The following is a 26,280-nucleotide window of genomic DNA, read 5'->3' on the forward strand; positions in this document are numbered from 1 at the left end:
ATATAATAATTATATATAATATTTATTAGAAATGTTATTTGTAAAATTGAATAAGTTTTTAAATCATTAAATTGCTTTAAATTTAAATTTATTTAATTTTTGAATTTTTTTTAAAGCTGTCAAATAACCTGCATATGAGATTACAAGCATGTGTCAGTTGCCGTCCTCCAACTCGATCTCGAGAAGAAACTGCTGCAGTGAGCACTACATTCCTTCGCTGGCTACAGCGATTGCAATTTAAAATGAGTCAAATTGAATTACAGTCTTCAACAGCAACACAGTTCTATTCATTGTAGATTTTATGTTTTAAATGCAGTATTTACAAAAGTGATATAGATGTATTTTTCTATGTGCAGTAACAAAAATTTCTTTTGCTGTAGATTTATTATAATTAGAATGCTTTAATAGTATTTTTTTTTTAATTGTGAAAGCTTTTTATGCAACTGAATGTGATTCTTATTGCTAAGAACTGTTTTGTGCTTTAATGATGTTTGCTTAAATATAGTCTATTACAGAAAGTAACATACTTAGTTATCTTTAGTGAAGATATGTCAATGTACTATCTAAATTAGATTTGGTAAAGTAATTATTTGCTAATTCAGCAATTAATCAGGTAAAAAATTTTACTGCAACTTTTTATAAAATGTATTGTATCTTTTATTTATTACATTTAAATATACATTTTTAGTTTTTATATTTTACATAATTGTCTTAGAATTCATATTTAATAAGACTTTTTATTAAAGTCCTAAAAAACTAAATCCTAGGTTCTTGAATCTCTTAAATTGTCACATTTGTATCTTAAGGGGGGGGCAACCATTGCTGATTTTTCTTAAATAATCGGTTCTTACTTTTTTTTTAATACTGAAGAAATCTGAAATACATTTCATAAATAAAAAATTGATTGTATCTGTATCATGACTCTGGGTGACATATCCTTAATTAATAACTCTGTATATATCTTTGCTAAAGGAGAAAAGAGTTGCATATTGAATTGTTAGCTTAATGATAAAAGTTAATTTTTATAAATTAGTTATTGAGAAAGTGTAATTTTTTACAGAATAGGAATATCAAACAGTGGAAGAAAATGGCATTCATAAACCGACAAAGGTATCTCCCCCCATTAAATAATATTGAACAGCTGTTTAGCAGCATTCTTATTGCAAATTTATATTTACTATATATTATTAATCTTTAAATCTTATTTGCAAAAAATTAAATTTTGAATATTTCTGACTGGGAAAAGATTAAGATTATATTTTCCCAAATAATTTTACATATACTTGTAATTTTGTTAAATCATAATCAAGTAGTAATTTTTGGGAGGGAGAAGGAAGGGGTGCTTTTTGTTTTTGTAGCTTGTACGTGGATGTTTACTATATCACTGGATTTTTAACTATTTTGAATTGAGATTTTTTTGAGAAATTTATTTTTTCCACTGCAATACATTTTAGATCTTTTGCTTGAGAAGAAATTAACAAAGGATAAGCAAGATGTTTGTATATTAAACAGTTTTAACGAATTTGAGATAAATTTCTCATGAAGGTATTCGAATTATTTTTATTTGTTTTCCCAGTTTATTTTTATTATCCCACATTTTCAAAATAACACTTCTATTTTTTTAATATAAGAATTAAGTATGAGTTATCATATTTTATCTCTGATTAGTATGTGTGTGTTCCTCCAAATAACTATCTAATCCATTTTATTAAATTATTTTAAAGTTTTATTAAATTTCGTTGTTCATTCTTTGTTCTATGAAAATGTTATTCTATGAAAAATATCTTTGTATATAAAGTACATGTTTTAAACTAGATTTAATTATATGTGCATTAGAGGGAAAAAGTTAAATATTTTTATTAAAAAAAAGTCCATGTTTTTGTGTATTTTGTAAAGGTCACAAATGTACAGTATGTTGAATGAGATGCTATGCTAATGCAATAGCATATATAGTTTATAAAATAATATATATAAGCAAGAAAAACTGTATTGATCTCCCCATTACTGTACATAGAAAAAGCATTGTTGCATATAACTGTACTGTGTTATATTTTAAAGTATATATATAGGAATTTAAAGATTGAAGAAAAATTTTATTTCTGTTCATCTATACTACTGCATTGATATTATCCATTTGCTGTTACATGCATAATTGTATTATATTAGAGTAGTGGTCTTCAAACTGTGTTTCATGGAACACCCCAGTCTGAGTTCTGCAATTCAAAAAAGAAAATTAGAAAGCACTAACATAATTGACTAGTGTTTATTAACTATAAACATACATTTAGTTATCCTTGAAAATTAATCAGAAGATTTGTGTGTGAGCTGCCGATGTTCATAACATGATGTCAGCAGTGATATATGTGTAAAAGTAGCTCTGATTTTTCAGTCGATGTGTATGGATAAATGTTTCTCACATAGCTATAAACATTTTAATGCCATTCAGAACAACATATGTAAGTGAAAAATCATTCCCAATGTATGTGACAACAAAATAAGAAACAAATTAAATGCAGAATATGAAATGCAAATAACATCAGTAGGGCTCACTTTAACAGTTTGTGTAAAAAAAAAAAAAAAAAAAAGGAAGCACACCCATGTCACTAAATTAAGTGTAGGTGATACCTGGAGCACAAGTTAATACTATTAATGAGTAAATTACATTAATTTTAACATTTTTTTTAAATAAAAATATGTTACTTTTCTTTAACCCTTTCTTTCTGAACAGTACACATGTGTACCACTGATATTTATAAATACCTGCAGGATATATTTAACATTATAACTGAAAGAAAAGTGTACCACTACAGTATTTTAAGTACCACGACATCACTTCAATGTATAACACCATGCGGATTTCACTAAATGTAAGGTTATGTTTGTTAATAAACCAGTGAGCACCTGTATTATATATTTTAAAGTAAATTTGTGCAAGAATAAACTTGATTTCATATATAATTTTATTCTGTAATACTTATGTTTAGAAAAGAAATAGAATATCATGTATGTATGAATTACTTAGTTTAGAAATTATTTATCTATTTGTCATATACCAACCGGTACATATGTGCCCCATTAGGTTTGTAATTAAGATTTTTATTTTAGCTCTAAAACGGCTCGCCCACTGATGCAAAAACAATTAGAAGCTGAAGCTGAAAAACTAGTTGAATCAGATTCAGGGACGAAAGGGTTAATTCATTATATAAAGTACCTACAACATATTGATCTCCTTATTTTAAGATATTTTATTTTATTATTGTAAGGTATATTTTTATAAGGGTAAAACCGTGTTTTCTGGAAAAAAAAAAAAAAAAAAAAAAAAAAAAAAACCAAATCTAAACTTATGTGTTAAAATCTTATGTGTTGATGAGGTTTGAAGACCACTGTATTAGTCAATCCATTAAAAATCAAAGAAAACAACTTCACACATTCATTTTTGAAGTTACTTGAAAAAAAAATAATTAATATTTAATTCAAATTAAATTTTAAATAAGCATTTTTATGAATAAATTTATTTAATCTGAGCTGGAAGGAAGCTTTGCATTATTATACTTTTTTAAAAAAGGAAATTATTATATGCATGAGCAATGATAATAAGTTCATCATTGTTATTTTTATGAAAATGTTTAGCAAGTGTTGGAGATAGCTTATATGAATGTTAAGATTTTACAGAAACACTCATGCTTTTAAAACTTTTACAAATTTTTATACTTGTAAAAATAAATGCCTTGGAATAGTAACGTCCAGTCACTTTATCCATATAGCATTCATTTTTACTTCACAGGGATTCAGTTCCCATGCCGTATTTTATATAAGGGTTTGAAAGAAAATATTTAATCATTAAAACGTACATGAATATATTATATGTTATTTTTCGTGATTTTTAAATGATTCAATTTATATAAAATATTTTCCTAAACAGTATTTATCAAAAAGTTAATTGCTTAAGTTATTTAATCTATCACTATTCCATTACACATATAAATTAATAAATAATAAAATTATATTTGTTTTATTGTAAGTTATTATGCTCAAATCAAATTGCATAGAAATAGATCCTTTTACATCCTTGTGAAATCTTTCTTTGCACTTCAAATTGGCAACACTGTAGTTTGAACTAGCTTTGAATCATGTGCAATCACATCAACTTTTTTCACACCTTCATATTGCTTAATCAATCACTATCATTTTCGTGTCTAAATTAATTGTCTTTGCTTTTTAGCTTGTTGATTGCTAGGCAATGTCTATTTTCTCTTTACAGTCATTTCATAGGTTAATTAACCACAGAATTATATAAACAAAAGGGACAAGACTTGAAACGAAAAATAATGCACATGTACTGACTGAGCAATAGCTGTAAGTAATTCAATGTGTTATTAGTACTTATTGAAGTAAATAAAAATCTTTTCTTAAAATTCTTATTATAAAACCATTTTTATTTTTAGCCCTAAAGGGCTATTAGTCTTGAAATACGATTTTGCATTGTCTACCATTGATTAATGAAATAAGCTATTAAAAGCAGAAGATGCAGTTCTTAAAAATATTATTATTATTATTCTTTTTAATCTGATTAATGTAAATATAAATGTATTTAACTCATGATGTATCTAGTTAAAAACATTAAATATTTCTATAGAATTACATTATGTATTTTCCCACTTTTCAAATGCACAGATGATGTATCACATTCACATTCTAGTCTAACTACATATTCATCCAGTATCTCATAAAATGTTTCACTATTTCCACATGGGCCATCTCCACTGATGGTCTCTTCTGATAAACCCTATTAAAATTTAACACAGCCTTTTTAGGCAACAGTTAAAATCAGAATCGTTTCAGATTTGCTTTTTTATTTATTATTCTGATTTTAAAATCCTACTAAGACTTAACTCCAAAGGTGGCTCCTTTTTTTCTTTTTAAAAAAATTTCACTTTTAAAATCCTACTGCAGCTTAAATTCAAAATAATTTGGTATTAGTTAGCGTATGCAATGCTAGCCATTAAAATTGCTAAATCAGGAAGGAAAGCAAACAGCAGAATCTTATTTGTTGTACATAAACAGTATAATGAAAAGAAGACAAGACTGAATTTGCTGGTGGTTTGGAATATACAATGGGTACTTTTTTCCATGCAGCTTCAACTCTATGCCAGATTTCATAAATCACAGTGGCTGGTGAGTGATGACATGCCAGTCTCTCGGCAACCTATCACCAGCTATTCTTAATGGACGAGAAATCATGAAAATACAGGCTAGGGCAACAGTTGAACACGCTCTGTATTGTGGAAGGTCGGGACAGTATGAACAACATGCGGTTGTGCATTATCTTCTTGAAAGATGGTCCTTGAAAATATAGCCACAGCATTAGAAATGTAACACTGGTATCCACATTACCAGCTATGTGAACAAGAGGTGACAAGGTTGTATACCCAGTGACACTTCATACTAACAATGACAAATGCAAGCTGGCAGTGTTAATTCTCCTTGATACCTTGTAACACAGACATCATGATGTTGTACATAGAACGAGGATGAAAAACAACATAATGCCACTTCAGTATCATCGTTCATTGCACCACTGTAGGCTTGTCTCTGCTGCAATGTCAAGGGAAATTGCAACAATGATCACTGCACTGCGGACATCATCCCACCGTCCATGCAGGTGCAGGAGCCAAGTTCGTGCTCAGGTTATGTGACATGGCTATACAATCTCGCAAAGCTGAGAAGGCAACATGTGTGCCATCTCAGGCATTAATTGTCTGGGGTAACTTAGATCTTGCACAACATTCAGTATGGCTTTCCTGAGCCCATTGATTCCAGATCTACTTAACAGTCATGGGATGCCAAATAGCATGAGCAGCAATATAACAGGAGGATATCTGTATGATATTACCATGGTCGAATTCCAATACATGCTGTTAGGAGTTTCTTCTTACAAGAGGCGTAACATGGCATTTACACAACCAACATTCAAATATAATTTCCAAATGAGAAACCTGCTGTACAGTCTTCTCATTTACACACAGTGTAACGGTATTCTGAAATGCTAATTACTTATGTATCCCACCTTTTATGCATATTTGACATTTATTACATGCTGCCTTCACAGTGTAGCAATTTTAATGATCAGCAGTGTAATACATATAAATATGAGTTCATATGCAGAGACCCACTAAAAACTTTTGTAGCAGAAGTGTGTAAAGCACCTTTTACCATGAGCTATCATTTAAAAGAAAAGGATGAGCTATTAGACAAAAGAAACGATATAAAAGGAAATATTATGTAAATTGAGACATGTTTAAAACACTGAAGTTCTCTTTAAAAAAACTATAATTTAAATATACAGATTAAAAGCTTAATTCATTTATAAAATCTTGAGTTGTAATGATCATATCAAATTACAAAGAAAAGAACAAAATTCAATGAAATATCAAATCAGTAAATAAATAAGAATTCTACCATACTTTTTTATTGAACTTTTAAGAGAAATTATTCTGTTATTTTGTATTTTGCAAAAATAATAAAACATTTATTAATAACTAAAATATATTGTTAAATTGATCCCCTTGAGCAATCTCACCATATGATTGTCTATTTAAAAGAACTGTTATTAAGAATTACCCTCGAAAAAAACCCAACCTGGTTCTCATATATCTTTTTCTTTAAGCATGTTTGAATTTTCACTGTTTTTGGCAAAAAATACTGATTATCATATGAAATTTTTATTTAATTTATTATTAAAAATATTTATTAGATTCCAGTCTCTTATTAGTAACAATTTTTTGCATACTAATATAGTAACATTACATTGCAGTCAAATGAATTCCTTTACTTAAATCATAATAACGTTCAGTCACTGAAATACATCTGAATACATGCATTCTTCCTTTTTGTTTTCATTTACTAATTGTCTTAGGGTACAAATTAGATATGTAAACAAAAACGTTTTGAGCAGTACTTTATTTATTTACCATGACTCTCGATTTGTAATTCATAGTAAAAATGCATATAATTAAATCTGATAAAATGATAAGTACTAATTTTTACACACATTAGATAATTTGCCAAAAACATCTTGTATGTAAAATAATTAGATTACTGATTATTTTTGAAAATTTTATTTCACGTACAGTTTTAATGATACTCTTCTGCTACGGAGACCAAATTCAAAAATGTATGTATGGATGCATGTACATATGCACATATGTTTGTGTCTACACACACACATCCATCCATCTATACATGCATACATTAGTGAATCCAGTCCCAATAACAGAAGAGTACCATTTTAACAAATTACAATATAAGTGATATCACCAAATTCAGGTAATAAAATAATGTTTTCATTATTTTGTGCATAAATTATTTTACATCATAGTATAACCAAATTATCTTAATCTAATCAAAAGAAAATTTGTTCCTAGAGTCATATTTGCTACAAATTCTTAAAACTACTTACTAATCTTGTGAATGTTTAAGTATTCTGGACATAACTAAGTAGTGTAAGGGGTAAAAATCTTTATTCAATTGTAATTCAGAGAATTTACATGTACAAAAATAATTAGTTGTAATTTTTAATAAAATTCTGTTATATTAATTTTAAGATTGTTAAAAGAACAATCTTATTTTTATTAGTTTCTAATTACGTTGGGTTGATGTTAATTGTAATTTAGTGACAATAATTTTCATCAGAGCAAGCCAAGTAATCTAATTAATATTTCATTGAAAATGTCAGCATAGAAAGTTTATTATTCAACAACTTGTTAATGAGGCAAATGAAGCATTCAGAGATTAAAAAAATATTAAATCTCACAACAGTGTGTACATAAATGGTTATGAACTATGCCATTTTCCACCTATGAATATTTTTATCTTACTGTATGAAATAAATGTGTATCTTATGCCTTATAAAACCTATGCGCCAAACTATAAGCAACAGTTATTCTAAGTCATCTGGTAGATAAGGAGTTAACTAATTGTATATAATATATTTTCTTAGAGTAAACAAATCCATATCATTTTGGTACCTGAATTTCTTTTCTTTTATTGCAAATTCAGAATGTACTTTAATTTATATCTTTCATAATTATAAACTATTATTTATTGAATCTGGGAAAATTTAGCTGTTGTAGAATACAAAGAATCTCTAAGGAAAGAATCTCCTTAGAGATTCTTTGGTAGAATGTAGCTGTTGATAGTTATTTATTAGATTTCTTAAATACAATATGTCAATACTTTTAGAGATATGACATTTACTGTAAATTATATTCCTAAGTCTAAACAAATATATAAATCATATTTAATTTTATTGCATAAATAACTGAGTATATTGTTAAAAATCATCAGAATATTTTATTAAAAAGTCTAAACAAAAATGCTTGAAGAAAGGCAATAATGAATGCATCAACATTAGCATGAAATAAAAATGCATTATTTAATACTATAATCCAATTTTGTTCCAACCTGAAAAGATAGGCTTAATTACACTACTTTGCTATGTTGATTAACTGACTTCAGTGTCACAGTGTGACTACTTACTAACTTTTTTAAGAGATAAAATCTAAATCCATTTCACACTGAGACTTTGGAATCTGTTAACGAACACAGCAAAGTATTCTAGCAAATTGCCATGTCTAAGAAATTCATTACAACATTTCGATGATCTTTTCACAAATCTATTTACTGATTCATATGTCTAACTGGACAGTAATGATCTTAACATGGATGTTAGGAACATTACTGTGCAAATTTAAAATACTGGCAATCCACTGGGTTAAAACAAATAATATGGATTACATTTCTAATATTGACTGTGGCTAAGAAAAACTGCAATAAAGATTACATGTAAATTTCCTTCACTTCTTCAATAATTAGAAGGAATATGAATTCTTATAACTTTCCTGAAACTTTTAACTGCAATTAAAATAAATAATTAACACTATACTTTAACTGTATTTATAAAAGTAATATATATATATGAAAAAATATTCTCTTCTCAAAATAATAAAGGATGGAAACTTATATTTTGGGATCATTTTATATAAATGGTATAAAGAAAAGATGTGTACAAACGTTTAAAAAATTGAAAAATTTTACATCCAAATTAAAATGCGAAGTTAAAGGTAAGGTACTTTTTCTGTTCAAATGAATTCACTAAATTTTCTTTCATTGTGTCATATTATACGTGTATTTTATACAGAAGATTGATAATCCATTAATCTACAAAAATGTGTACCTCCACAATGTTGGCTAAAATCATTTTTTTTTTTTTTTTTTTTTTTTTTCCCTAAAGTGATTTTTTGGTAGAGAGGAGACTTGCAGAGATAGTTATGTAATTTGTAATAAAAGAAATATTGCATTTGTAAAGCAGAAATAGTTTTTTGGGGGGAAAAATCAATTTTATGATGTGCTTTTGCAGTTATTTGTAATGGACTAAAATTGTTTTTTTTTAATACATACATGTAAATTTTTCTTTAAAATGAGATGCATAAAAATATAAAATATCCTAATTTTTTGTTTTATATTTATTAACAACTTCTTTACCAATTACCTGCATTCACATGACTAAATATCATTCGTCAATGCAGGAAATTGGTAATTATTGCCTTAGTCATACTGAAAAATATAACTTTGTTGGAGAGAATGGAGTAAAAATTACAGTTTTTTGCAATTATAAGTTTCTATATTTAAAGTTAGCTAACATAATTGCTTATGTATCTGTGTCATTCAAATTAATGCAAAGTTGCAATTTTATGTCTGAACTTATTCAGTTTGCATAATGCGTTTCATGTACCTCAGAATAAAAGTTATTTAGACAGCTGCAGAATGTCTCCTTTTTAAAATATTGTACATTTTAAGAAACATCTAAATCATAATTTAAAGTTTTTGCCATTTCTTAACCAGATTTTATTTTTGTTTAGTAAGATGTCAAGCAGACATTTTTATGTACCATCATTATAGCTGAATTTTTAGATTGCGAGTTGTAGTTTACAGTAAAGAAAAATAAATTTACCATTATATAAACACAATTTTTTTACATATATATCAGAGATGATATGACACATAAAATAGGAAACAAAGCTAATAACTTTAATTTAGCAATAGTCTTTTTTATTCATCAGTTTAATTTAGTTATGTCCCCTTCCTGGAATCTAAAGTGCGTTATTTGAAAATTAATCTGCATTATGTAACAGTGGCACTGTGGATATTTTTTATACAGTTGCAGCTCAAAATTTAAGTAAAGGAATCAAGTCTATAATCTCTTGCTGAATGCGCACTCAATTTGAGTGCCTTATTCTCGGTGTGCTATTGCACCACTCTGTTCTCTACATCATCTAGTTGCCAAATCACCTGATTTACACGCAAGAGATTTCTGTTTTCTGACTGTATTCCTGCCAACTCTATTTATAACATAGTTCTCCCGTCTTTCTCTTATTAAAATTTTTATGTACCTGGTGTGAGAGCACATGTGCCCGAAAGTGTCATGTTCTAGTTCTCCAATGAGCATCAAGCGTCACTGTGGGTCATCTGACATACATTATCCGATAAGCATAAAGCAAGATCAAGGTTGTTATTTCATTCATCTCAATGCTGAGAATTGTTAGTTTTATATGCGTTCTAGAAAGAGTTTAAAAAATTGCAATTTTTATTTAAGTCTCAGAATAAGGTAAAATACTCGTGTACTTTTGAAATATCATGCACAAATGACTTTTCTTCAATTATTTTGCCAAGGGAATGTATTACATTTGCAATATGTCCCGTTCATCATTGCGATTTTTCAACTTCACCAGGTGGAAAGGCCAATATTCTTAAACACGTGCGGACACAAGAATAAAGTGAGTTGTATTTGTAAAAAAAAAAATTAAAAATTGGATTTTTCTGTGGGAACAATGTGCCAAATATATATTGATGCAGAATGCTCATTCTTTACCTTTTTTACTGGAACACAACCTGCCACTAAATGCATCAGATGATGCTGCTTTATTTAGAAAAATGTTTCCCGATAACAACATAACTAAGAAATGATCAAGTGCAAGGACAAAAGTGGTTACAGCCATTACAGAAATGGGTAGGAAAAATAAATCTTCAGTTATTGATTGCATTAAAACAGCTCTATTCTACCTCTGTACATAGATGGAAGCAATACCAAGGCAAAATTGTATCCAGTTGTTTCTTTATTCTTACTTTTTGTTACCACTTTAGAAGATTCACAAGGCTTTAAAATATAGCATAGCTGATTATTAAAATTTGTAAAGGATTTTCTTCCGCCTTCCAGCATACCTTCATGATGTAATGGTAGCACACTCGGCACCTATTTGAGAGGTCCCGGCAAGGGCACTGCACATTTTTCACACCTCCTACTTCATAAAATCCCTAATGAGTCAAACTTTAAAAGAAATGCAATTCTTCTGAATAATTGCTTAGCACTTGGTGTCCACAACACACCAGTAAAGGTAGGCTTGCAGGCATCTTAAAGAAAGAAAATTCTGATCTGCAAATCACGAGCTGCACCTGTCACCTCTTAAATTTAGCAGCAGAAAAAAAGGGCAGCTTCTTTAAGTGTGGATGAACACATCGTTGATATTTATTATTGTCTTAAAAAGAGTTCTAAAAGGAAGGAAGAATTGAAACAATTCCAGCAGCTGCATAATACTGAAATAAGAAAAATTTTGAAACATGTATGTACATGCTTCTAATCTTTACAGAAATGCTTGTCTAGAACCCTCAGCCAATGGTACCCAATTTTTAAGGAAGAGGTAAATGCTTCTAGAGTTAAGATAAAAGGCTCTATTGAAAGTTTTAAAATACCTACTTATATAAACTTGAATAAAATAAAATTTGTAAAAAGTTATGGAAGCAGCAAGGATTGGCACCCAATGAAGTTTAATTGGAAAGGCGAAAGGTGCTGTTGAAATTTAAATTTAAGAATAATGATGGCCATCCTGACGTTCCCCATAGTAATGCAAAGTATGAGAGGATTTTCATTGTTACTAAAATAAGGACTAAATTTAGATCCATTATTAGCAATGCCACATTGGGAAAACCTTTATTAGCAAAAGCAGGCCATCACCAAAGAGTTTCTTTCTTAATGAAAGGAAAATATGCCAATGTTCTTAACATTTGAACAAAAAACTGACTAAAGTATTATTTTTCTATTAAAACATACAGATAATAAAAGTTTTTTACAAGTAAGGATATTTGTACTATTTGCATTTAAGAACTAACAACTGAACTTTCAAGTATTAATTAGTTACTATTTAAAGTTAATGCATTGTTAAAAGTGCACTTTCTTTGTATATATATTTTTATCATTTAAAAATTCTTTTTGTCATTGAAAATGTTCTCCTGATTTTTTAGTGTTGTAGTTTGGAAAGTGTGCATTGTGTAAAAAAATGTGACATGCTACAAAAAATTTTAGGATGCTTGTTGCCCCATAGTGATGTGTAAAGGAGGTTATCACATCTAGTGACAGTCCCTGCTAGACGGAATTTTCTGAGAAACATGATTTTGGTAGCACTGGTTTAAACGGGAGGATTCCTAGAAAAAACAGCTCTGCTGAAAGTGAATTCCCACCTGGCTCAGAAACAATGTACCTGCTACGTGGGATTTTTTTAACCTTCGTTGAACATATTTCGGCTGCAGCTGTGTCAAACAAACAGACAAAAGTTCTGCTTCTGAAGGACCTTGATCTTAATGATCCCAATCTGAGCGATAATCAGTTACTGTTTGGTGTTCACTCTTTGTAATAAGTGAAAATGGTAACCTAGCTACATAGGTTTCGTGGAATGTGCAGGTTCTGAGAATTGTGTCTTCCAACGTCCAGTCCCTCGTAGCAGAAACATATGTTCTTGTGACTTAAACAAGAGTACATGTCCTTAGAGTTTAGTTATAAAGAAATCAAACTGTCTTGTTATCAGTTGCCAATGTCTGCAAGTTTTTCTTCTCCGTTAAAAATCTTTGCAGCTCTATCATTCTCTTGGTGGAGTAAAGAATCATCAAATACCTACAAATTTTATATTAAAATTAATAGAATGTGAAATTAAAATGAGTAATTAAAAGAACTACTGACAAATTATTTTTCATAGTTTATTATTCTCTTTTACACACTGAAAAAAGAAAAAATATGTAAATCAGCTTTATAATTTAATTTAGTAATAGCCTCTTAATTCCTCATTTTCAATTTGGGTATTTCCTCTCTATATTTTAAAAATAATAACAACTTTTCTAGACTGCACCATTTCTAGATTAATCTATGTCACATAGCTTGCATAATGCTGATGATGTAGCTAATTCAGAACCTTAACTCAAAATTTTGAAAACTGAAACCTAAACCAAAACCTTCTCTTGATAAGCTTCCGTCTTGGATAATTGTGCATTTCTGCCTCTGTTGCTGCTTAGATGCTATTTCGCTGTACTCTCTTCCTATCACAATAGTATCAAAAATTTAAATGTTCTTGAATATGCACAATTACAGTGTCAAGTAAATTATGCAACAAATGTCAATTGAAATAAAAATGAACATTTAATTTTTACTCGGCTGCCAAGTTTCCTAGTCATTACGGATCCAACATTTTAGCATTCTACATAATCACAGTTCTTGCTACATCCTTTTCATTATATATATATATATGTAAAATATAAAAAAATAGGACAGCTTTGCTCTTTGCGAACAAGCAACCTTTAATTAACTTTCCATATTTTCAGGATCTTCCCCCTAGACCAGTACTTTTCAGAACATTCCAGCCTATTATATAACCGCTTCTATAAATAGAGAACTCGTGACATTTTGCCTCAGAAAGAGAGATCGCTTTCTCCCTCTGCTGCTAAGATCTGTGCCGCTGCTCTTCTGCCTTTTCTTTGTTAGAATATTATGACACATCAAATTTAATTTTATTTAATAAAGAACAATAATATGCCTGTGAATTGAATAAAGATTTGGAATCAAAACAATTAACTTCTGTGTCATCCTTGGATTGCAAAGCTTCACTCGTGCCCGACTGCCAAAATATTACATATATATATATTTCTATCTTCTGAAGATGCAAATGAAATGTTTAGCAAATAATATTAAGATATCAATTTTCATAAGAGTCTACATCCAAATTAATGAATTTTAACATGTGCCAGTAACTCTTCATCTGAATTAGGAAGCAACTGTAATTCGGAAATGTGAATTTTTTAACTGTTAACTTCATCGTTTAAATCAATAATGTATCAAAATCAAATGACCTTTTATTGAGGTAATTTGCATTTAAATACATTATTGAATTATTAATTATATATTAATAATAGTCATAGTGCCTTTTTTTTTTTTTTTTTTTTTTTTTTTTTAACAGAATGACCCTGGTTTACTTTCATAAGTAACTAGAAAAATATTAAGTGTTTTCAGATAAAGGAAATTACATTTTTGAACACAAATAATGAAATATAAAGCCAAGCTTCATAAAAATTGTGAAATATATCGGGAATTACATAAAATCAGAAGAAACATTTTATAAACTGATTTGGTGAGAGAACCGTAAAAAGTAAGAATTACTCCTAACTCATGTGCATTACAAATAGAAGAAAACAGCATTCCTGCTTTATAGTTTGATTTACTATGTATAAAAGTTAATATTTCTTGAAATTTATCTTTTCTTCAAACTTAAGATGAGTTTTTAATATACTGCAAAAAAATCTATAATAGATACTTTCAAACTAATTTTATTATTACATAAAAGCTATGTACAAAACAATCTTTTGAAAAACTTCCTCATCTTCTGATGCTACAAAGTTTCCTTAATTCTCTATACAATACATCTCTTTGCACTGAAAAATGAAAATTAATTCAAAAATAAATAAAAAATTTAGCAAATCAAAAATAACAGAGAATGCATCTATTTTTACTTATTTGATATTTATTACTTTCTAGGACATTCATATAAAAGAATGTATTCCCTCTGCTCAAAATACAGTGGATGGACAAAAATATGGAAACACCTTGTGAAATGCATGTTTGATAAGAAAGATTGATTTTAATGAAATATGTAGGTGGTGCTGGCATTTTTGACTACTGACGCCACCTATACAACTTTGTAAATGTGCTAAACAGTTCAGTTGTTGTCGGAGTACTGTTATGTGAGGTTGTCATTGCATTATGTCAGAGTTAACAGACTTCGAATGTGGACTTCGAGGATGAGTTGTCCCATCTCCCCTGGCCACCACAGTCACCAGACCTGAATATTATTGAACCATTGTGGTCTACATTGGAACGGGAAGTGCGTTCTCGTTATCCACCGCCAACATCGTTATCTGAACTTGCCACCGTTTTGCGGGAAGAATGATATAATATTCCCTTGGCAAACATACAGGAACTGTATTTATCCATTCCGAGAAGACTGCAAGCTGTTTTGGATGCCAACGGGTTTCCTACACCATATTAAGCAAAGAAACATGTTTTTTTTAAAGGTGTTTCCATATTTTTGTCCAACCCCTGTATTTCCCAACTGACTCTATAAAATGAATTATTATTTTTATTGCAAAATGTAATTCCAAATATTTTTGTAAGATTATTGATTATCTATTAAGGTATTCAAAATGAAAGCATTTGTTTGCCTCACGTGGCATAACTGCTTTTATCAGTCTGAGTTTCTTTTATTATTAGGAAAATATTTTTCCTTATAATAAAAGAAACTCGCACATTATTAAGATATTTACTTATTAAAGAAAATATATATTTTTTTAATATGTAAATATATTAATGAATGAAATTTTTGAGAGGCAGACTAAAATAATTAACTGGACAAATTTAGCAAATAAATGCTGTTTAAATACAGTTCTTTTTAAGCAAATCCAAAAAGCTGCCATTTACAGAGTTGAAAGTTTACTGCAACATTAAGAATACTGAAATATTAAATGCTTTCCAGAATATATATGGGTTTACAACTTAACATATCTCATTATAACTATAAATTATTAACCCTTAATATCAAGCTGTTTGTAAAGTTCTACAGTTGAAATATAATACTGCTTAAAATTTCTTACACTTTTTCCCCCCTTTTCCATTAATCCAACAAAGAGATATGAAGCTTTCAAACAACGTCATCCCTACTTTCTTATATTTGAAATCTTCCCTAGCCCCTAAGAGGGATGACGAGGAAGTATACAATGTTCTTTCTAAATCTGACCTAATGATAAAACTGGAAAAAGAATCATTCCAAGACAAACAGACACTTTTACCTACATGAAACATAACCCAAAACCTAATTATTGGCGAACTGCAACTCATCACCCATTACAGGAGATATCATGATCTTGAACTGGCCAGCTGTTTGTATAACAAGCTGTGAAAGCCACTGGAGTCATGAAAAGGTTAAGATAACAAATCTTTAAATATTTTCCATTCTGTTGTCTGTAAAGTCATGACATATTTTCTCTATGCTTTTCAAAGGCCATTTATTTATATAAAGAACAATGATCAGTCAACAGTACATTGCTCACTTTGTTTAATAACTTTTAATGAGCTTTGTAATTTTTCATTCATAAAACAGCTTTATCAGCAGAAAGCTGAACAAGAAGCTGATTTATGACATCATCTGAATTTAATGTTATACCATGAAAGAAAGTCTGAATATAGCAAAACAAGTGAAACTGTGAGGGCACAAGATCAGGCAAGTATGATATCCTATGATATGCACAGAAACACATATAGGAACCACATTTCATTCCAATAAGCTAACAAATCAATTCAAATGTGTGCTGCCTCCAACTAGATAAGTTTCAATAAATTCATCTGCCGCAGCTCATTAATCATATAGGAATGGCATTTCATCCCAATAACGCAAAACAGAATATCACAATTAGGAATTTTTTAATTACAACATGGACAATAGTAGAGTAAAGGAAATACATCTGTGACTATGAAAATAACAATTTTTCTTATATATAATAATTTCTGCATTTATTACCAAAAAGTAATATAAAGATACATGCATTTTCATTAAAACTTTATGTGTCCCTTAGCCAAAACATATATTACATTAGTCCAGAGAACTGTATATATATATATATATATATATATATATCTGTTGTCTGAAAAGTCATGACACATGTTTTCCCAGGTCCTTTATATTTATATAAAGACCAATGAATGAGCAGTCAATAATATATCGCCCATTTTGTTCGATAACTGTTTGCTTTCTTTTAACGAGCTTCATAATTTTGGCAGAAAAGGGAATCAAATGATATTTTACTTAAAAGCTTTTAATTACATTACATTAATTCCAGGCAAGTTTGATAATTTTTTTTTGACGCCATTTGAATTTTAAAATCTCTCCTCCCTCACATTTTGCACACTGATGATTAGTCATACTAAAAAATGTCCCTTTAATATCTTATTTTTCCCTCTGATAAATACTGATACATTCTATTATCTGCACATATCCTTGCGATTCCAGTAATCTTTTTTCCAAGTTCTTTCAGGAAAATAAAATATAATTTTAAACAACATGTTTTCAAAAAGCATTTACATGCATAAAAACAACAAATTACAGGATGGCTTAATGGTCTGTTTGCATCTTCTACAGTATAACTGAACCAACAAAAAGCTTCATTACTGCCAGATCAATTATACTTACTGTACATCACACAAACAAGCCATCTCTCCTTGTGGCAGCTAATTTATTTGTAGTGCCTGTTTCACCTTTAGCTTGTATAACTAGCTCCAATTTGTGGTGATCAGCTTCTAAACATTCAAACTAACATATTGAATGAAATTATTAATGTATTCTTTTAGACATAAAGAAGAAGTCATATCATGCTAAGTCCAGGTGCTTAAAAAATAACATTCTCTTATACAATGGTTGCCATTCAGAAGGTTAATTTGGTTTGCTTTGATTACAGCAAAGCACTCAAGGGCTATCTGCCTAATGGTTTGGATGCCTTCGTGGAGGATTTTCTATGGAAAACTGGCTCATATACATGTTACACATGAGGAAAAATATGAAAACACCCATGCAGCCAGCCAGTTCATGGGATTTGAACCTCGGACCAAACTACCAGTATTCAGCGACTTTACCGCTCGGCCACTGGTGGGCCTTGACATTCAAAGGAATAAATGGCTTATTTTTTCAAAAAGTTCCTACAGTGGTTTTTTCATTAACTCTGATTTTTATCAATGATTTTACAATCAATAAAACAACTGTCATATACAACTTCTGTACAGTGCTTTTACAAATTAGGCATATAAGAACATATTTTGCTTGATTTTTGTCATGCTCCTTGCTGAAGATAAGCACTATTACACTTTGTGTATAATACTTCATACAAGTATAAAATGTCTTGACGCAGGCATAAACTATCTTGATATTAAGAATCAAACACAATACAGTGCAAAGTCTGTAATCCGGACTCTTCGGAAATTCCGGATTAGGCTCTTTCCTGATTATAGATCATCAATTTAAATGTGGTAAGATGGCATGCAGAAATTATACAATTAAAAATATGAAACCATAATTTACGAAATAAAGAGCAATTGTGATCTAAAGGGTATCAAAATTTACAAAAAAAAAAAAATAAAAAACTATATTTATTTGTTTACTTTATTAAAAATTTCTTTCAATGTTAGTTGTTCAAGTTGCTCATTTTTTGTGCTAATACTTTCTCTTTAACTCTATAAACAAACATAATTGCTTGTTCAGTTACAAAGTTCCGCTGGAAAGGAGCTTACACTAGGATTTCTAACAGGTTTTGAATTTTTTTTCCTTTAATATTTTCAGTTTGATTATCCTTTTTTAATTTTTATTATTTGATGCTTTTGCTCTTGAATTTTGTGCTGTGTTTTCTCATAAATTTTGGAATGGCTATTCATTTTGCATGCATGTTGTTATTTGCATGTCTATCGATTTGCATTAAAAGATGATAAACAGCTGCAACTCTACTATTAATCTTCTCTCTGCAAAAGAAACATTTCTGGTTACTTTTATTTGTCTGTACCTTCTTCTCTGATTTCTATTTTGGGCACACTTGAGATAATGCTGTATCCTCCTCTTTACAATGTGCACACAGTGGCTTCACATTGCTATTATCACGTCACAGGTTTCTACAGAACAACATTCACATGTGAATTTGCCACAATAGAACATCTTCAACTGGCCAAAGCACTGGCACTAAAAGCATTGCAGGAAATTTGGTATGTGAAATCATTTGGGATCTAGCCTTAGACAGATCAAGTGAAAAGGTCAGGATTATATGCTTTGCATTGATTAACTGATTCTTTTTGCACATCTTGATTCAGCTAACAACATAGATATTCCCTTCAAACAGCTTAAAGATAATTTTCTCCTCTTTTCATATAAAAAAGTCAGTCTCAGAGATTATACTATGCATGTAATTTAGAGTTCCATGCTATGAAATACTAACGAGTAGCCCAGATTTTTTTCAATGCAAGGAGTGTAGCAGTTTGAAATACAGTTTCAATTCAAATGTCACCAGAACTCAGCCATTTGGTACTCTTTGCTTCTCTAATGCAAGACTATGTATGTTTGAAAATCATTAATGATGACATTTTCTGAAGGTTGCCAGTTGTGCTATTGATGAAAAGCAATCTTGGCAAACTTTTATTAGGATTTGCATTTATATTCATTTTAACTTTTTTCGTTGAGGAAAAATTTTCATTTTCAGCATTGGTTTAATTTTAAAACCATGTTTAAAGGAAATAAGAGATTTGGATCCAGTGGCCCTACCTACCATAAATTCCTACACTATTACATTACATGTACCTTATTGGCCCATATGTTTACTGAAGCCCCACAATCAGCTTTCCCAAAAGCAGGTATTCCCAATCACTTGTCCGCAAGCCACCAACACTAAGGATAATTGACACTTTCAGGACAATTAATTACCTCCCATTACAGTATGAAGCAGAAGCCAAGGCAGGAATAATACCTCACCCTTCAACTACCAGGATCCTTCTTTCCAGTCTTACAAATCTTAAAGCATAGTAAACAAATAGGCAGTTTTCTATCCATGAAAAGCAAGAGAGAAAAGAATTGTAACAGAATCTCACTCTGAACCTTAACCTCCTGAAAAGAAAACCACAAGAGGGAAAGAAAGGAAAAACATTAGGGCTCCAGAGTTGTCAAATCCGTATTTACTAAGGTGGTGACACACTTAAAGAGCCTTTCTAAAAACCATGGATCCAGATAATTAGAAAATACCAATGAAACTTTTATAAATAAATTCAGAAGTGAGAATCAAGCATGTTAGATCATAATACGGGGAGGAATGGGGAAAAAAAAAAAAAAAAACAATCAGAAAGCATTTTAAACATGAAACTGATGTCAACATATCATAGTTAATGTAAATTAAAGATTCAAAGAGAAAAGTTAAAAAAATAAAAAACACCACTTGCACAGTAAAAATGTTTCATCACGATTCACAACTCAAACTGTGTCATTACACACTTTAATGTTATCCATTTTTAATTTTCCAATTTATTTACCAAATATTAAACCACAAAAATTACTTTCTGCTATTTTAGCTAAACTCTAAGAAATTATCAGCAAACAAAAATAAAAGTGAGGAACATTTTAAATATATTACTAAAGTGCAAGATCTGGAATCATCAAAACTGTCAATTACATAATGCAAACATAAAATATAAATATTTAGGAAAGGAATAAGTAACTTTACCATAAGGATCAAATTTTATCATTTCCAGTTTTTCAGCTTGCCTTGCTCTTTTGGCTGGAAATTTATGTGAGGTAATCACACTTTTTAGAAGGACCAGAACATGCCTTGAAAAATAAATTAAATTAAAAACTTAAAGCATTTGGTATTCAAAAATAAATAATTAAGGAATTCTGACAAAAGAATACTTACGTAGATTTCGCTTTAGCCATGCTGCTGACTGAAAGTAAAGATACATAAATTATTAAAAATTAAAAACACACACTTAAAAAGAACATTGGTATAATTCATGGTACTGTGATGCAAACATACTGCACTGAAACATGAAGTTTTATTTATTACATCAAGAGGATTAGATTATCATTTATCTTTTGAATCATGTCATTTAAAAGCAGCACACAAATTTAAACTTCAAAATTACATAAAATAAAACAATGTTCAGACTGGAACTGATTTTAATTAATGCCTTTTTACAAGTCGATACTATACACTAATCTTACAAGAAAAAGATCATGGGTAAGTCAAAGTTAACTCCTATAGTGACATCGAGAGGGAAGCTGCATCCTAGAAATAATATTTTGTGTTAAATGAAACTACAAAGGAATTATATATTATGAATTGCTGTCACCAAATTGGACAAATTCAGAAAAATACTGTTCTCAAACAGAAATTATAAAAGCAGAAAATAAAGAAAAGCTCCCAGATCTAATCAATCTTCAAGGTGTTGTTTTCCATCATGACAATATTTGCATACATTCTGACTTGCAGCAAAACTTGTCGAAAGTTAACACACCAATGACATTTTTCCAACTTTGAAAATGTGTATGTAAGGTATTTATTTTAATTAAATGATCAATTTAATTACATTTAACATAAAATCCATACATATAAAAATGAATAATTAAAGATCCCTTTCCTAAATTACATGCATATTTAATTACAAATTTTCATTTTATTACTCGAGCAGAAATATTACTAAATCTATTAATATTATTGAAGTAAATATTTTAAATCAAAAATAATGGTAGTGGAAATTAGAATCCACAAACCATATATCTTTATGAGGTTTCTGAATTTTGGTTTTTACGGGAGTGGGGGAATTCTACATAGATTAGAAATATTAGAATATAATCATCAACAAAAATACTTATAATTAATTTATAAATTATCAATGTAAATATAAATAAGAAGTATGCTTTGCGAGCTTAAGTTCTAAACTGCATAGTATTTTCGGTACTTCAGTATTAATGTGATCACTGCCCATGCTAAATGATGAATATATGTACTTTACTTTCAAAAAGTTAGGTTTTGGTTAAATGCATAAGAAAGAAAAAGGCACAAGAATTATATAAAGAAAAAAAAAAAGGGATTTCATGGCACATATAACTGTCAGTTAATATTAATTTAGATAACAATCCTTTAGTACTCAGATTTTCTTACTTCAGCTGACACCCCGTCAATAACCATGAAATAAATCACTAGATAGCTTCAGTATGGGGCCGTTCAAGAATCAGAGGATAATATTTACATACGTCTAATTATACATCCAATACGTTTAGCACTTTATTTACATCACATTTTATATTCTCTCATTTTCAGCTCTTAATATTTAAATATGCAGAGAAATAGTAAGACCAATATTTCTTTGTATATTAAAAATAATACTAACATTTAATAAAAGCTGGAGATAACAAATGTCGAATAGCCGTGTGGTTAAACATGGAACCTTTTTTAATACATATGCTACTGAAAATTATTCAGAGAAGAGAACAAATTTTCTATATATAAAAAATATAAGCTAATCAAAACAAACACAGAAAGCAAAAACAGAGAGAAATAATCAAAGTTAAAACATTTCTGAAAAGGATCTTCTACCAGATAATTAATTATTTTAAAAATTACTCACATCTTCCTTAAAAAATTCGAAAATTAACGGTAATTACAATAGATTCACTTCACACAAATCCTGAGCACCAGACTATTCTCATCCGCATGCCCAAACATAGATATCTATTTACATATAGACGTATCATCTCTGCTTGTCGTCTACGAAGAGGGTGAAGCCTGAGAGGACAAATAGCTCCGCCCAGTCAAAGAATATTTCATAGACATTCTTTGGCCCAGTAAAGGCAAGAAAATGTTGCACTTATTGTTAAAAAAAACAGAAAGGATCAAGGTAGGGTTCAATTATAACGCAAAGCTCATAGGCTAATGCCTTTATCCCCACATCATCAAAGATTAAATAATTATCATCAAAAAAGAGGGTTCGGCAAAGAGGTAAAATTTAGTGTTGAATCGTCAAAATATGAAAAGGTAAACTGCCTTCCACAGCGAAAAAAAGGTAGAAACACTGAAGGACTTAATAATTTTGAGATAGAATAAAGGGCCAGGAATTTTGAAAAGATTCGATATTTCCTTGATTAATGATGTTGGGGTGTTAACATCACGAGAAAGGAACCCCTCACGAAAGGTCATTCACGTCGCAAGTGGGGAGGGAAGGGAGCGGAGAACTCGTTAGGTGAATTAGGTTTATAGAGACAGGGCCAGAACTGACAAGTCCTATATTAGAGGAGCCTTAGACAAGTGCCTGTCCCCAGCCACCACCCCTGTTCTTATTGGTTGCCGTTTATGACGTCAGGATGAAAAGATCATGGACCTTATAAGAAATAGACTAACCCAAACGGGTTTTCTCCCTCGTCTGAGGCGTTGCCGGCTGTCACCTTGATCACGTCGGGAGGAGTAGGGACGACTTGCCAAAATTTAACATTGGTTGGCTATTGCAGCATGTATAATTATGAAAAAAAAAAAAAAAAAAACAAAAAAAAAACCTGAATGTAGCGCCTCATTTTACAAATTAGAATTTCTGTATATTTTTATTTTTGAAATTGAGATTGATTTTTAAAACTTTAGCTTATTTATCAAGCATAATTAACGTTCCATATAATTATAAAGCTATTACATGCTTTCAGGGCTGGATATTTTCTTGCTCTAAGGAAATTTGTAACTACTTCTTTTAGAAAATAATATTTTAAATCTGAACTAATAGAAAATATCAAACAAGCAATTTTTTGCTTTTTATTGGTGTATATAAGTAAAAAGTACTAAAATATTTAAAAACGAATTTTTGAAAGTTTTGTTTAAAATTCTAAATTGTGCTGCTTTCTTAAAATTATAGATGAGTTTTATAGCACAATTTCTATAAAGGAATTTTATTTCAATTATCTTTCATAATACATCATAGTGATAAACACTTTTGACGCCTTAAAATTTTTTATACATTTAATTCTAATATTAAAGTTGTATTTAACCGTAATAATTAATTTTGCTTGTATTTTATAGTGACTATATTTTAAATTATTTTTAGTTCTGCATAGGATTTTTTTTTTATTTACTGTAAACTTAATTTATTAACCCATAACGGCGGTCACCTAGAAAGCTGTTAGTTTGGAAGCGGCATTTTGCGCTGTTTTACTATAAGTGTCCATGTCTCCTTGCAAATTGTTGTTACCAAATATTAATGCCCTGTATTATATGTAAAGAAATTAAATAACGAATACATGTATGTTTCTTGCACTGTGGCAAAAACGACAGTATCTAGAGCCATCAAATTTTGAATAATGTAATCCTCCAACCGAACATGGGCATCTGGACGGCCGAATTTCGAATTTATTTTAATGTATTTCATATTTTGTAAAACTTTTTATTTTGTGATTTTTTATATTTTGTAAACGAATTTTTGATTAACAATCTCAACGAGTTCAGAGCGAGCACTGTACGGAAAATAACAGTTTTATCTCCAGTGCGGAAATTCTAAAGATATGTTGTTTTCAAATGTATGTGGGTGAAGAACATGATATTCAATAAATATAGGTAACACACAAAACTTTAAAAAACGGTTCCTTTTGGGTGTAACATAAAATCTGAGTGCTTCTAGATTTTATTTTATCTTTTTTTCCTTCATTACGCTCAGAAACTTTTATGCTCCGAATTTTATAAATTACTAAAATAACTAATCCACTTTAATGTCAATAAGTTAATGTTGAGATAATCAAATAAATATGATCGTTTTGTAATGTTATTATAGTTTGGAAAATCACTGCCTGAAAATGTTCATTAAATTAAAAAAATTATCAGATCTTTAATTTTACTTTACTTATTTCAAAGCATCACGTACTATCAATCTTATTTAATTTTACTTTATTTTTACGCAGAATTAAGTACATAAATTTTGTGCTTAGAGTTTTTACCGTTTTACCAAAGTAAAGATGTTTGTACAGGAATTACGCGTGAAAAAATTGCGCGAAATGCAGTAAAAAGTGCTTTAATGAGATATATTAAATCCTATTTGGAAACAACTGTGGCTTTCATAATCTCATCACTATACAACGTATCGCATTTAATAATTAAAAAGAGTTATGTGATACAAACGCCATAGGTTTCAATGTTAAAGTAAACCAGACCGTCCCTACTCTTTCTTGCCGACATGTCTGTGACGCGCGCCCCGCCCACTGGGTTAGTCTATTTCTTATAACGTCCATGGAAAAGATTCCATTATCTGTTTCGTTTGAGTTACGTTAAGGGGAACTTGTAACTAGTTTGGATTTGGTTCTCTCTTGTGTTAACGTGGATTTGTGCAACGTAACAGAATATCTGCAACTAACAGTATAAGAAAATATGTCGGCACTTTTTATATAAATTGTTTAATCATGTTAATGGAATAGATAAAACTTTATAATGCGTAAATATTGTTTGGCTAAGCAATCTGTATTCAATGCAATTCATAACGCTATACTGATATTTAAGAAATGTATTGTATAATTTCATATAACAGGAGACCACTAACAAGATATGCTTCGTCAGCACTGTCAAGAAATAGCACTTACACAATTGAGTCTTTGCGCTGCTTTATTCTCGACTGGAGATTTTGCTTTTTGAATTTTTTCAATAAGTGCGACCACAGTTTCAAGTAGTTTCTGAATATTTTCATCTAGTGTCCATGATATGGCATCATTAAAAGTTTTTGGAACTTTTCTTGGGGAAGTTAAAATCATTTTCACCCGGAATTAGAAAATATTTGAATATATAAAGTAATGGGGAAGACAAATCTTATCAAAATAAGAGAATCCCTTAATTTTTTATTTTTTAAATTTACATTACTCGTGTCCCACAACACAACATTTTCTCTATAGAAATCTATTAGTTGAGTTTCGCTCCAACGAAATGCAACCATGTTTATTATTCCAAATGAGGAAAAAAGCACATAATCACTCAAAGCAATCTTATTGGCTAGAGACTCCGATTTTATCGTACGCTAGTGAGCAGAAAAGAATCATACAGATAGCTCATTCACCGGTATCTAAACCGGGTTGTTTTCACATGAAAAATTCATTCAATGTTACGTTCGTTGTGATCATCTGAGTGTAGTTTCTTTTTTTTTTTTTTTTTTTTTTTTCAATTTTTGGCCCTTATAAAAAGGCCTTTAATAGAGACATGCTCTATTAAATTCTGATTTTGTTTTCTGATATAAGATTAGTAATTTTTTTTTTTTTTGCTATTATAGGAAGGTGCTTTCATTTAATTAACCTATGCTTTTTTTTTTTTTGGAGTTAACCG

General features: G+C 29.7%; 2 protein-coding genes across 7 annotated transcripts in view; one reads left to right on the plus strand and one right to left on the minus strand.

The window, feature by feature from the left end:
* unc79 (UNC-79 domain-containing protein) overlaps window positions 1-9,826 on the plus strand; it is a 167,990-nt gene extending 158,164 nt beyond the window's left edge. For all 5 annotated transcript variants that reach the window (XM_085812910.1, XM_085812912.1, XM_085812911.1 and 2 more), the window contains one exon: window positions 117-9,826. In XM_085812910.1, coding sequence (XP_085669036.1) covers window positions 117-296 — 180 coding nt within the window. In that variant the 3' untranslated portion in view covers window positions 297-9,826. The remainder of the gene's footprint in view (window positions 1-116) is intronic.
* LOC146997989 (large ribosomal subunit protein bL33m-like) lies at window positions 2,073-22,702 on the minus strand. 2 transcript variants are annotated; one of them, XM_085812916.1, is made up of 4 exons: window positions 22,574-22,702; window positions 20,860-20,887; window positions 20,671-20,774; window positions 2,073-2,213 (listed from the first exon to the last, which is right to left on the minus strand). In XM_085812916.1, the coding sequence occupies exons 2-4, from the start codon at window positions 20,877-20,879 to the stop codon at window positions 2,158-2,160; spliced, it is 180 nt and encodes a 59-aa protein (XP_085669042.1). In that variant the 5' UTR covers window positions 20,880-20,887; window positions 22,574-22,702; the 3' UTR covers window positions 2,073-2,157. The 2 variants fall into 2 exon arrangements, with proteins under 2 accessions (XP_085669042.1, XP_085669041.1); XM_085812915.1 differs by lacking the exon at window positions 2,073-2,213 and adding an exon at window positions 14,688-14,808.
* Between the last annotated feature and the right edge of the window lie 3,578 nt (window positions 22,703-26,280).

Source organism: Stegodyphus dumicola, chromosome 3 (assembly GCF_044657685.1).
Source record: "Stegodyphus dumicola isolate Sdum_Otavi_A_Nest chromosome 3, ASM4465768v1".
In the NCBI taxonomy this organism is placed as follows: Eukaryota; Metazoa; Arthropoda; class Arachnida; order Araneae; family Eresidae; genus Stegodyphus; species Stegodyphus dumicola.

Excerpts from the sequence above, each read along its gene's own strand:
- LOC146997989 (XM_085812916.1), bottom strand. The coding sequence starts at position 20,879 with ATGGCTAAAGCGAAATCTAC. Across the intron at positions 20,775-20,859 it reads ATGGCTAAAGCGAAATCTAC|GCATGTTCTGGTCCTTCTAA; the intron begins GTAAGTATTCTT and ends TTATTTTTCAAG. Across the intron at positions 2,214-20,670 it reads GATAAAATTTGATCCTTATG|AACTCAGACTGGGGTGTTCC; the intron begins GTAAAGTTACTT and ends TTTGAATTGCAG.